Source organism: Pezoporus occidentalis, unplaced genomic scaffold (assembly GCF_034315485.1).
Source record: "Pezoporus occidentalis ecotype Australia unplaced genomic scaffold, CSIRO_AGI_Poc_V1 ctg8, whole genome shotgun sequence".
Lineage (NCBI taxonomy): Eukaryota > Metazoa > Chordata > Aves > Psittaciformes > Psittacidae > Pezoporus > Pezoporus occidentalis.
In genome coordinates this window covers 8,153,149-8,165,159 of record NW_026916158.1, presented here as the reverse complement: position 1 = coordinate 8,165,159, position 12,011 = coordinate 8,153,149, and the positions used below count along the sequence as shown (strand labels likewise).

At 42.5% G+C, this 12,011-nt stretch overlaps 1 protein-coding gene across 1 annotated transcript in view; it reads left to right on the top strand.

Annotated features, from left to right (window-relative positions):
• Nucleotides 1-491: 491 nt before the first annotated feature.
• The window catches only part of GOLIM4 (golgi integral membrane protein 4), a 31,888-nt gene continuing 20,368 nt past the window's right edge, over nt 492-12,011 (top strand). Inside the window, exon 1 of the mRNA XM_062603407.1 lies at nt 492-1,268. Coding sequence (XP_062459391.1) covers nt 1,082-1,268 — 187 coding nt within the window. The 5' untranslated portion in view covers nt 492-1,081. The remainder of the gene's footprint in view (nt 1,269-12,011) is intronic.

The following is a 12,011-nucleotide window of genomic DNA, read 5'->3' as shown; positions in this document are numbered from 1 at the left end:
GCCACCCCGAAACAAAGTACAGCAAACGACCTATGTAAAAAATACATTAATCTGCTGAAGAGTGTAAATAAATCAAGTCCTCGGTTATAAAACCAGGTTCTTTGACACTCTGCCTTCTCAGTACGAGATCCCTGAACCCCAGGCTCTGGGCATCCCGCAGGCCCCGCTGTGCCGTGGGGGCAAGGACCGACCCTCCGACTGCCTCAGGCCTTGGCAGCCCCTGCCCAGCAGCACCGCACCGGCCGCGCTCCTCGTCCCACCCGGTGTCAGGCGCCTCTGCTCTGACACCCCGGCCCCCTCATACCAGCCCCGGACCCCGACCCCCGGCTACGGTCTGGCTGGACCGGGAGCGTGGAGAGGGGCGGGCGGAGGGAAGCGAAGCGCCCGGCGGGCCGGACGGACGCGGCGGGCACCCAATGCGCTCAGACGCTGCCGCCCCGAAGGGAGGAGAGAGACCCGCAGTTGGGCCCAATGAGGCCGCGTCCGGAGCGGGACTTCCTTCGGGGATCCCGCGGCGGGGAGGTGAGGCGGGGCGGAGGTGACACGTAAGTGAGGGGCCGGGGAAGTTGCCTTTGTTCTTTTCAGGTGGCGGCGGCGGCCCACCGGCCGGGCGAGTCCCGTCGGCGGGGCTAGGCTGAAGCCACCGCCTGAGGAGTGCGGAGAGCTGCCGCCACCGCAGCTCCCATCTCGCCGGCCGCAGTAGCCAGTGCCGCCTGTCGCCCCACCGCGGGAACCCAGGGGTCGGGACAGTTGGCCGGGGCCGCCCCCTCCAGCTGCCGGAGGGCCGGGCAGCCTCGCGGCCGCAGCATGCAGCTGGGGCGCCCGCCCCGTGCTGCGCAAAGTCCCGCAGGCTCAGCTCCGACACGCAGGGCCCGCACCCAGGGGGAAGCTGCACGGGGAGTCGCGGCCGCGGCGGCGCCGCCCAGGGACTGAGGCTCTCGGCCGGCCCCTCTTCCCTTCACTCCCTCCTTCTCCCGGCGCGGGCCCGGGGCCTCCGATGTCTCCGCCTCGTCGTCCGCCGCCTCCAGCAGCCTGTTGCTAAGCCGTGAGGGGCGGGGACCCTCGGGCCCCCTCCGGGGACATGGGCAACGGGATGTGCTCCCGAAAACAGAAGCGGATTTTCCAGACCCTCCTGCTCTTGACTGTGGTGTTCGGTTTCCTCTACGGGGCGATGCTCTACTACGAGCTGCAGGGCCAGCTGAGGAAGGCTGAGGCCACGGCGCTCAAGTACCAGCAGCATCAAGAGTCCCTCTCAGCTCAGTTACAAGGTACTTACCTCGGCAGAAGCCTCTGCCTCCTTTTCCTAAGGCTTGTGGAATGCCCTCCTCCGAGGAGGTCTGGGCTCCAACTGTCTTACAACAAAGTTTTGCTCCTTAGGAGCTTCTTCTCCCGGTACAGACTGCGGGGTTTTGATATCTAACTGTGGGTAGGATCCTACCCCTGCTGAAGTGGGAGTTTCTGTTAGGGACTCTTGGAGACCTCTTATTCTTCCTCACTCCCGCACATTTGCTTATTTCAAAAGGACTTCACATCATTTTGCAATTCCTGGTACAAAGGGAAAAGGCAGGCATACACTCATCTAACTGTAGAGACCACATCCAGTTATGGGACTTTGCATGCTTCTTGTTGTTTTGTCGATATTAATTTTATACTGCTGGGACAACATAAAACAGCAAAAACCCTAAATAGCTCCAGAAGGGAGGAGAGGGATATTGTAATAAAGCCTTTTTTTAAAAGGATATTTTGAAAATAAAGTGCAAATAAGTTATTTAGATATGGCTGTTCTCTTGCTTTTGGAACTCTGAATTTCTTGGCTTAAAGCTGCCCCATAAATACAAACTCTTGTGTATCTTAGTTTTAGGATGCACCAAATCTGGTGCATCAAGTAGGTGTCCTGTACTTGAAACGGAAAAGATGCTGGTGTTCTGTAATCCATGCCGGTGTATCAAGCCTATGGAGCAGAAACTTATCTATGCCTAGTATGGTAGCAGTAAGCCTTGTTTTAAAAAAAGTAATTACTAGCAATTAAGTCACAGAGGACCATGAAAAATATGTTGTATCAATAAAATCGGTTCTTTAAATTATGGCAGTTGTTAATGTACCTAAAAGAGGGTGAGGCTGAGATCCCAGAGACATACTAAATGCAGCAGCAAGCATTAAGTGTGTGATTTCCCACTAAACTAAATGGAACCTCTGTGCCTAAAGACCTCTGATGATTTGGCCCTAGTGAGCTAGAAATAAACTTTTTTTCCTCTGTCTTTCCCTGTACATTTAATGACGTCTTTACAGGATGGCCTGCTTTGTATGATCACTTGGATTTTTGCAGTAGGAGCTTATTAGTGAGGAGAGCAGAGAATTCAGAACGTGTGCCTATGCCCAACTCACTTGGAGATACACAAGCACCATGCTAACTAGTGATGTAAACTACCAAAACCATTTCTTAGCCCTTCATAGTTAACTCTTTGATGCCGAACAACAGGAAGGAATTTTCTTTAAACAGACTTTGAAACAACATGAAATGCTGACACAAAATTGTGTGACTGCAGGTGCAGTATCTGACTGCACTTTGAACTTTTGATTTTAAATGGCCAGGTTTTTAAAGCAGAAAAGTTTCTGTTGCCAAAAAAAACAAAACCAAAACCCAAATCCAACCTCTGAGAATATCTAGTCTACATCTCTTTGCTGTCCTTAACATAAGACTTTATTCCTCTTTTATAAGAACAAGGACTATGATGACTAACAGTGCAACTTACCTTTTCCATGCACCATAATAGTTTCTCTATAGGTACTGGTCTCAAGGTAGCTTCAGGGCTTGAAGTATGAAGGGGGCCACTTTGAAATCTTTTGAACAGGAACCAGCTAAAGGGTAGGGTCTCTAACATGGTCTTGCCAGGTGGAATGAGGGTGCTGTATCAACGCCGGCGGTTGATTTCTTAGTGTTTACAGCTCTCTTCTGGGTGATTAATTAAGACTTTGAATTTCATTACAAGCTGAGGAGAGAACTGAACTTTGGACTTGAACTTCCTGAACAGCCATTTCATCAGTAGGCTTTTACTGTTTTAAATTAAAAGGGGAGAGTGTGAGGGGGGACTTTTTCAGGTTGTCCTTTTGAGGATCCTGAGGCTGTTTTGTGCCAGGTTGGCTGGATTTAAATGTTTGGAGGGCAGTGAAATATCACCTGTTTTCTGAATTTTTCCTGGGTTTTGTTGTGACTGCTGGTGCTTGTAAAGACAGTTGCTTTCCTGATAGTAGACAGAGGAATACTGTTAGGGCTTCCACGTGAAACTTGAGTAGGTTTGTGGGATCATGGGCAACTCCTGAGTTTATGTATAAAGTTGCAGTTTTGGATCTCAGTTCCTTTGGTCTGCCCAAAATCTTCAGGATGAACCTCAGAGTCTTTTCTACTGAAAAAGAAGTAGAAAGAGCCTTTTCTACTGTTTTTCTATCTCTGCACAGTTTTTTAGGTTTTTCATCTTTGTTAGTAATAACCTTTTTTTTTTTTGGTACTTTTGCTAAAAGAGCAGAGCTTTCTGGTTTTGCTTGAAAAGCCAGTTGTCTTATATTTTTATCTGTTACATTGCTTCATTTTGCTCAAATGAAGCTGGCTAAATTTTCTATATATATGGGAAAATAGCACTCTTCTACTGAGGCAGAATGTACAGATCACTGAAAAATGGTGCAGGAAGAGGTCTCAAAAGCATTTAACTCATGCACCTGATCTGAAGAGAGCTGCATATGACTCCCTTTTGTAGGGAGTTCTGTTTTTTTTTTATGTTGTTTGCATACTACTCAGCTGGGAAGTGTTTGTGCCTCTTGAAATAAGACCAGTGTGAGATTGGAAGGATGGCAGACTTGGGGAATGTGGTGAGAATATCTGGTGTGGAGAGGCTGAGATCTTAAGCTTGCCCCCTTTGGACAGCTGACATCGTAGAACATTTGGTGTTTGAAAGCTAAACTTCTCAGAAAAAAGAATGTCAAAAATAAAGTTCTCTTGGGCATGGAGAAAGTAGGGCTGTTTTTGTAACCCACAAAGGGAATACCAGAGGCAAAATTCAGAGATGACACAAAATGTCTTGGCTGCAAAGAAAACTTAAAGTCATTGTTATCTGTAAAGCCTTTCATAGAGAATCTGATCTTTCTAGTAAGCTGATTATTTTAAAATCTAATTCTTCCAAGCGTTATAGCTCCAAAACGTGAACATAATCTTTTTCATAATTTCTTAAAATTATAAAAACAAAACTTGACGCTCTCTGCCTCCTACAAAGATGTGTCAAACTAATCTTAAACTATTGGCCATATAGGAACAGACTTCAGTTGCTATAACAAACATGTTGACTGCTGTAGAAGAACCTGATCTTATCTTTGACTGCTTGAAGATTGAATGTATCTACAAATGTCTCTTTAGCCCTTATAGCTTCTGCCTTCTCACTGTCTGGGTATTAGATAACCTTGTGTACTATTTTAATCTGTTTAATCTGTTCTAATCCTTAATCCTAATAAAAGCCTACACTTAGTGCCTTTTACTACCTTATTATTCCTGCTCTTTCACTTAGAGTCTTAACGTATCTGATGGCTTCAAGCAGTATCTGTGCAGTCTGACACCATACTGTAAGTTTGGGAGCCAATGCAGCAGTGACTCTGAAGTTGAGAGTTCAGAGTTTGCCCTCCTGTAGATAAGGTGTGGATTTCCTCAAAGCTTCCTGATCCAGCAATAGAAAGCACCAGCTGAAAAGCAAACACCGACTTCCTCTTATGCCTGTTGTGCCATTTGTCCTATGTTTAATAGTTCTTGCTGGTTCAAATACAAAATTATTCATTATTTCATAGAATCACAGAATGGTTTGTGTTGGAAGGGACCTTAAAGCTCATCTGTTTCCAGCCCCCCTGCCATGGGCAGGGACAACTTCCACTAGACCAGGTTGCTCAAAACTCCGTCCAACCTGGCCTTGAACACTGTCAGGGATGGGGCTTCTCTGGGGAACCTGTGCCAGTGTCTCACCACCCTCACAGTGAAGAACTTCTTCCTCATCTAGCCTAAATCTACTCTCCTTCAGTTTAAAGCCGTTCCCCCTTGTCGTATCCCTACATGCTCTTGTAAAAAGCCATTCTCCACCTTTCTTGTAGCTCCCTTTAGGTACTGGAGGGTTGCTGTATGTGGATGTACTTTACCATTGCAGCCCTCTTTTATAGTAATTCATTTAAACTTGTATCTTGGCAGAACTAAGAAGAGCTGCTTATTTTTCACCTGCGTCATACAAGCAGAGTTGCATCTCTGTAGCTCCTGTATGGTTTGTTCTCCATAATAACAGCAGCCTGAATTCCTGTCATTCCTATTAGCTTCAGATTGCACATAACACTACAGTGCTTGTTTTGATTGTGTTTTGTTGCTGAGATATGAAGAATCTGTGGTAGCACTGTAATAGTGGAGGTTAGTTCTCTGTGTACTACTTACACACAGGTGTACTTCATATCAAGTACCGTACTGCATGAAATGGCAATTGCAGCTTCTCTAATTCTGCTACCTGGCTTCCTGAAGCCATAGAATCATGGTATGGTTTGGGTTGGAAGGGACCTTGAGTATCATTAAAAGATCCTTTAAGAGAGTGGATAAGGCACTGGCAAAGGTTGTCTAGAGAAGCTGTGGCTGCCCCATCCCTGGAAGTGTTCAAGGCCAGGTTGGATGGGGCTTTGAGCAGCCTGGTCTAGTGGAAAGTGTCCCTGCCCATGTCAGGTGGACTGGAAATAGATGGTCTTAAGGTCCCTTCCAAACCAATAGATTCTGTTATTTTTATGATCATTTTACTTTCAACCCTCTGCCATAAGGAGGAAAACCCCCTGGTACACTTTGGTTTATAGTAACCTCATCGAAGAATCTGTCTTTTGTACTTCCATTCACATTAACCACTGGGAATTTAATGCTCTGAATACTTAAAGCATGTTACACATTTGAAATTATTTGGACAAAATTTAGTAAGATCTATGTGCTGTAAATGCATATTCATATATGCATTTGCATGTACATATATGTATGTATAAATGTATATCTAGATAGATACATGTCCGTTTTGCAGCTCAACCTGACAATTTCAGGTTATCTGGAATCATCAAGATTTCTTCATAATCCAAGTACAGAAAAGGTGCTAGAGCTTTATTCAGTTAACCTGGGGAATTGGTTTGTTGCTTACAAGTCCATAGTGAGTAAGAATCTCTACAGCAGAATTCCATGACTATAAAGTTAAATTGAGCAAATGCTCATATTTACTTTTTTTTTTTTAATACCCGTAATTTGTGTCTGAATGCTGTTAAATCGCTTTCTGTGTGGACATAATTTTTCTAGGATAAATTTCTACCAGTGCTCTAGTGTGGCATCCACACCCAAGTTGGAGTCTGGGCTGAAGATCACAGAGCATATAGTCTAAAGGAAGATTAAGCAGTGTGAGGTAGTAGGGTGGTTTTGTTTCCTGGGTTTTGTTGTTCCCTGTGTTTTGTTGTTCCCCCTCCCCAGTTTAACAGACTAATATCCTGAATATTAGGATAGGGCTAAATATCCTGAAACTGTTTGTTTCTGATGATGATTTAAACCTCTTAAAGCTTGTCAGTGATTGATGTGTCTGGGTTTATGAACACTTCGGAGCTGAGAGGAGGGAGGCAAGATGGGTGGATACTTTGGTGAGTTTGCCTTTTGGCTTCTTTGACAGTCCTCTTCTGTTACACATTCCTAGCAGGCAGAGCTTTGACAGAAGCTTCTGCATCACCTAAAACGTCATCAGCTTTCTTGAAGGAAGACCAGTAGAGAAGCAGAGGATGAAACAGTCAAAGCCATGATCTGACAATTGTAGCTGCAAACTGAGCCAGAAATCCTGTAGGTAGCAGCATAGTTTGAGTGATACCTGGCTGGGCTAGGCACATGATGGAGGGGAGTCTCAGGATGATTATAACTTTGCAGTTGTACTGACAAAACTTCGAGGTGAATACCTGAAGAGTTAGGCACTCCTGGAGTAGTTAAGATTGTTGCGTTCCTGGTAAAACCAAAGCCTAAATAACAGAGTTGTATTACTTCCTTATACATCCTGCATGAGTAAAACTGGTTGAATTCTTAAGTTTTAAATACGATGTTCCAAACACATTGTCTCATTGGGCTGGATACAGGCTTGTCAGCCTGTGTATCTGGGTGGGGCAATGTAACGAGTAAGGCTTCCACACACTGAGATTTGGGTACACATTATAGCATCTGTTACATAGTGGTGAGGATATTCCCAGCAATCTGTGGCTAATACTCATTTTGGAATAGGATCCTTGTAGAGAAAAAGTAATTAAATCTGTCCGGCTGAAAGTCAGGGGCTGTTTTTGAGGCTTAATGAAAGCTAAATAATTCAGGTTACTGAAAAAAAATGAAATATACAGAAAAAACTAATTAAGGCAGAATCTTTTGTTGGGTGATCTTTTTCTTGGGGTTTTTAGGATTCAGGGGCATGAATTTCTAGTTAGAGCTTAAGGTAAATGCTTAAGGAATTCGGCCTGTTTGGATGCTGACCCTTGTTTAAAGAAGGGTCTTCAATGCTAGATGCAATTCTGATTTTTTCCTGGTATCTAGCATCAACCAGCTTCCTGAGATTTTCTACTATGTATCATTAATTAAGAAATAAAAGAATCTGCAATTACCTCACCTCTTCCGCTGCATTTTATTTTCTCTCCCCTAAGGTATCTGAAATTATCCTAGTATCTTACTTTCCTGAGGTGACTCAGATCCCTGAGTTTGGCAGTCATTTCCAGGGCTTAATTACAGAGATGTTGGGAGAAGTGTGGCCTGCAGGGCACAGTGAGCAGTCTCTTCCTATCCATGACACTGTGCTAAAGAATGCCTTTTTCAGTGTTTCAGTTAACCTGTCATACTCAGATGTATGCTCTGAGGTTTGACAGTGACCTTCTGTTACCAGAAAAAAAAAACAAAAATAAATCACGAGCCACTAACTCAAATTACTGATTTCTGTATGCAGTTTCTCAAAACATACAAGTGGAGAGGACTCCAAGTCCCCTGTGTTAGAGCTCTTGGGTAGAGAACTAATTTAAGGAAGCGGTTTAACAGTTTGGTAAGGTGACAGCCATTGCTATTACATCAGTTTTTGCCATATTCCATTATGATAAAAGTGCAAATTATGTTTCAGTTAGGAGAAGCTGTTAAAACAACACATGTATGTGTATTATTACATTGTTTTTCAATGTTGACTTTGCAGTAGTTTCTGAATATATATATATATTTATAAAGATCCTAACACCATGTAGACAGAAACACTTGGCTTCTGCATAAAATTGAAAAAAGTCTAAAACAATTTTTGAGAGAAAGAACAGGCCCTTTTTTCCTGGCACTGAGAGTTGAGCAGACCCAGACATTCAGAAATTATGTGAGAAGGAAACTGTTGTCTTTGCAACTCTTTTGAATGCCTGTGTGTTTTCTTCAAAATGATCTGGTGCGTCAAGACAAAAATGGCAGAATAAGGGAGAGAAGAAAATCAGAAGAAAAGGGGGAATTTGTTTAGAAGTAAATCTGTTAGCCTTAGGAATTTAAATCTAAAATCACTACACAGGTTTTGTTTGAGCTGTTTGCATTTATCATCACTTCAAAAATAAAATCCTTAGCATAGATAGGTGTATAGAAAACAGCATATGCAAGGTGAGATGTTAACCTGACCCAGAGTGTTTTAACTATGGGTGGCACCACAGGTAGGCAGAAATCTTTTGTGGAGTGCACAGGAAATCTTTTCTGGGATGGAAGACAGGATCTTTTTCCTAGCAAAAGTCATGTCTGAAGCCTAACTGTTAGGGATTGAAAATTTAATCGCATTTAATACCCCTTGTCAAACTTTTATTTTTAGCAGAAGCTATTACAGTTTACTGCTTCAATATGATAAATACCTCTCTATATCCCAACATATCTTGCAATTTGTTTTTAAATCAGTTGTTTCCTAGAGGGATTATTTGAAGAAAGGGAGTACATGAGGTATGGTAAAGGGATGTTATTAAATTTAGATGTTTACTCCAGTTTAGAAATGCATTTTCCTGTCATCCTTATAATTGAATAGAGGCCACAACCATGTCTTAGAAATAGAAGCATGTGCTTCTTGGGCAAATTGCATTAGTGTGCCAAATTCCCCAGCATGCCTGTGTTTCCAGAACTGCACTGGAAGCAGCACTTTATGCAACACTTCTCCACATTTTGCTTCAGATTTCCTCTTCTTTTTGAGGATGCAAAACTGAAGGTTTGATTAGTATGAATTTTCTTCTATGCTTATCAGAACTCTGCAGGCTTTTCGGAGCTTTCTGAAGTCCTCTTATGCTTAGCTCTGATACCTTGTCTAATCTGTTACCAAGCTCTGCAGTTTTAGTGTGGGAAAAACCCCTGGACAGAAGGCATGTTTCATCGGTACTAATTCCTGCCCTGGGCAAGACACCAGGGACTATGTTAGAGTTTGTAGAGCCAAAAGTAGGAGTCTCATGGCTTTAGTTAAGAATCAGCTATGAACTTCAGTGGATTCCAAACACTCGGTGTCATGTCAACTACCAGGATACAGGCAATTCCCAAATTATTCTTTGATTTGGTTTGTTTGTTTTTTTTGTTTGGTTGTTTTTTTGGTTGGCTTTTTTTTTGTTTTTTTGTTTTCATTTGTTTTGTTTTATCCAGATATATTCCAACAATAGAGAAATCTTTTCCAAGATTGAAAATGTTATATAAAAATGCATGTAGTCAGTTCTCTGTTATCTTTGAACAGATCTTATTTGGTTTATGGCTAAACTTTGACCTAAGTGCAAGCAGTTGATGGTTTTCCACCTACAGCTCTGCATGGAGCTGGTTTAGTAGCAGTGGTGCCTCTTGTTCTTGTAGAACCACTTGCACTGGGAGCCTGGTGAGGCAGGAGTTAACTCTGGTGTAGCTAGCTGCTTGCACTCAAGCTAATAAGACCAAAATCTCCATAATTTGCTCAAGTGCCATTCTCCAGTTATAGTTTCTTATTGGAGTTTGACTCAAAGTTGGAGGAACAGGTGTATTTTAACTGGCAAGTTATTTTTTGTGCTGGGTATTTGAAAGCAGAGGTTATGCTTTCTCCTCATGCAGTTGAAGTCAGTGATCTTTAACAGACACTACTACAAACCCCCTGAATATGAAGATCCAGATATTAAATACAAACTTCTCACTTAAAATAATTAATACTCTGAGCAACATAAATGACCAGAGAACTAAAGCAATGGTTATTTTGGAGCACAACAGCTGATGCATGGTTTAGTTTACTAGGAGGAATTTTGTTCTTTTGCAGTGACTGGCTATAATTTGACAAAGCTATTATTTGATTATTCTTTGAATGAGTAAATTGATAACTACAGGAGTTTGTTTTAAAATAAATGTGTCGATGTACCTCATGCAGTGATAGTTTTGGTTTTCAGTAAGCAAAAGGAGAGCAGTCCATCACTGACTGTATGCAAGATTGTTCTGTAACTAAGCCAGGAAAATGCTTGTTTTTCACACACTGTTTCAGAGTATCTTGGCTTCTATTTCTGCCTTTTTTTTATATAAATACAAATCAGAAAACTACAAGGGCTACAAACTACAAAATCTGAAATAGTTCAATATTTTGTTCAATGTGTTTTAAGTATATCATTTCTATAATGTTGTTTTCTTGTGCTGTAGTTAAAACACAGTTTTCCTAGTCTTTATTGTGGGAATGCTTCTACTGTTTCTTAGATGTTTTCAGTGTCACTGGAATATCCGTTTATTGCTTAAACTCTCCATTTAGAGTCTTTGAAATAGATGACCAGTATGGTTGCCAAGACTACTGAAATCTGCTGGTTTTACAGGAAAGGTATTACTGTAAGCTCACAGGAAGATTGCAGAATTGCATAAGAAACAATAAAATTGAAATTAATACAGTTTCTTGCATCATGTATATTTAAATCTCAATGTAACCTTAATTTTCCAGTATGCAAGAGAGTGGGAGCTAGGGTATTTTAGACTCTGCAGTCTGCTTCTGACAGGCCCAAATACCAAAGTCACATAGTTGCAAAATTGCTAATAAAGTGACATAGAAAATACTTTGTTTTAAATATACACTTGTCGTGGTTTAAACACAGTCAGGTAATTCGTTTGCTCACTTCCCCCTTTCTTGCCCTCCCCCTGCTCTCGGAGGGACGGAGAGGAGAATCGAAAAGAATGCAACTCCCACGGGTTGAGATAAGAACAGTTTAGTAACTAAGGTATAACACAAATCACTACTGCTACCACCAGTGATAATAATGATAAAGGAAATAACAAGGGAAGAGAATACATCATCTCACCACCAGCCGACCGATAACTCGCCCCCGCAGCCCGACCAAGCTCTGACCGATACCTCCTCCAGCCCCTGCAGACCCCCAGCCCTCCCGGCTAACTCCCAGTTACCTCCTGGGCATGACGTGCTGTGGTATGGAATACCTCTTTGGTCAGTTTGGGTCAGGTGTCCTGTTTCTGCTTCCTCCCAGCTCCCCCTCCTCCCTGGCAGAGCATGAGGCTCACAAAGTCCTTGGGCAAACCAAAATATCCTTGTTACCAGCTCTGTTCCCGAGCTGAAAGTCAAAACACTGCACTGCACCAGCTACCAAGAAGGGGAAAAATGACTGCTACTGCTGAACCCAGGACAACACTAATGGCTTATTTTGCTTAATACTAGTTTTATTGCTTGGAGGTGCAAAGCAAAGATAAGAGAAATAGCCATGTCTGTTAAATGAGCTTACTTTTGTCACATCGGCTTGAATCCTGTGTTGCAATCTAACATTCAGTGATGGTCAAAGTGGTGTAATCTGCTGAGAACTGACAGAGTATCTCACACCCTTCCCTTCCACTTTTCCTGTGGAAGACCATGAGTAAACTCTTAAATGAAGAAATTTATTTAATTAGGATTAATTCAATAACTGTTAAAGATTTCCTTGTTGAAGGTGAAAGGTGTTTTAAGTAGCAGTGATGTTACCAGATCTGCTCTTTGAGG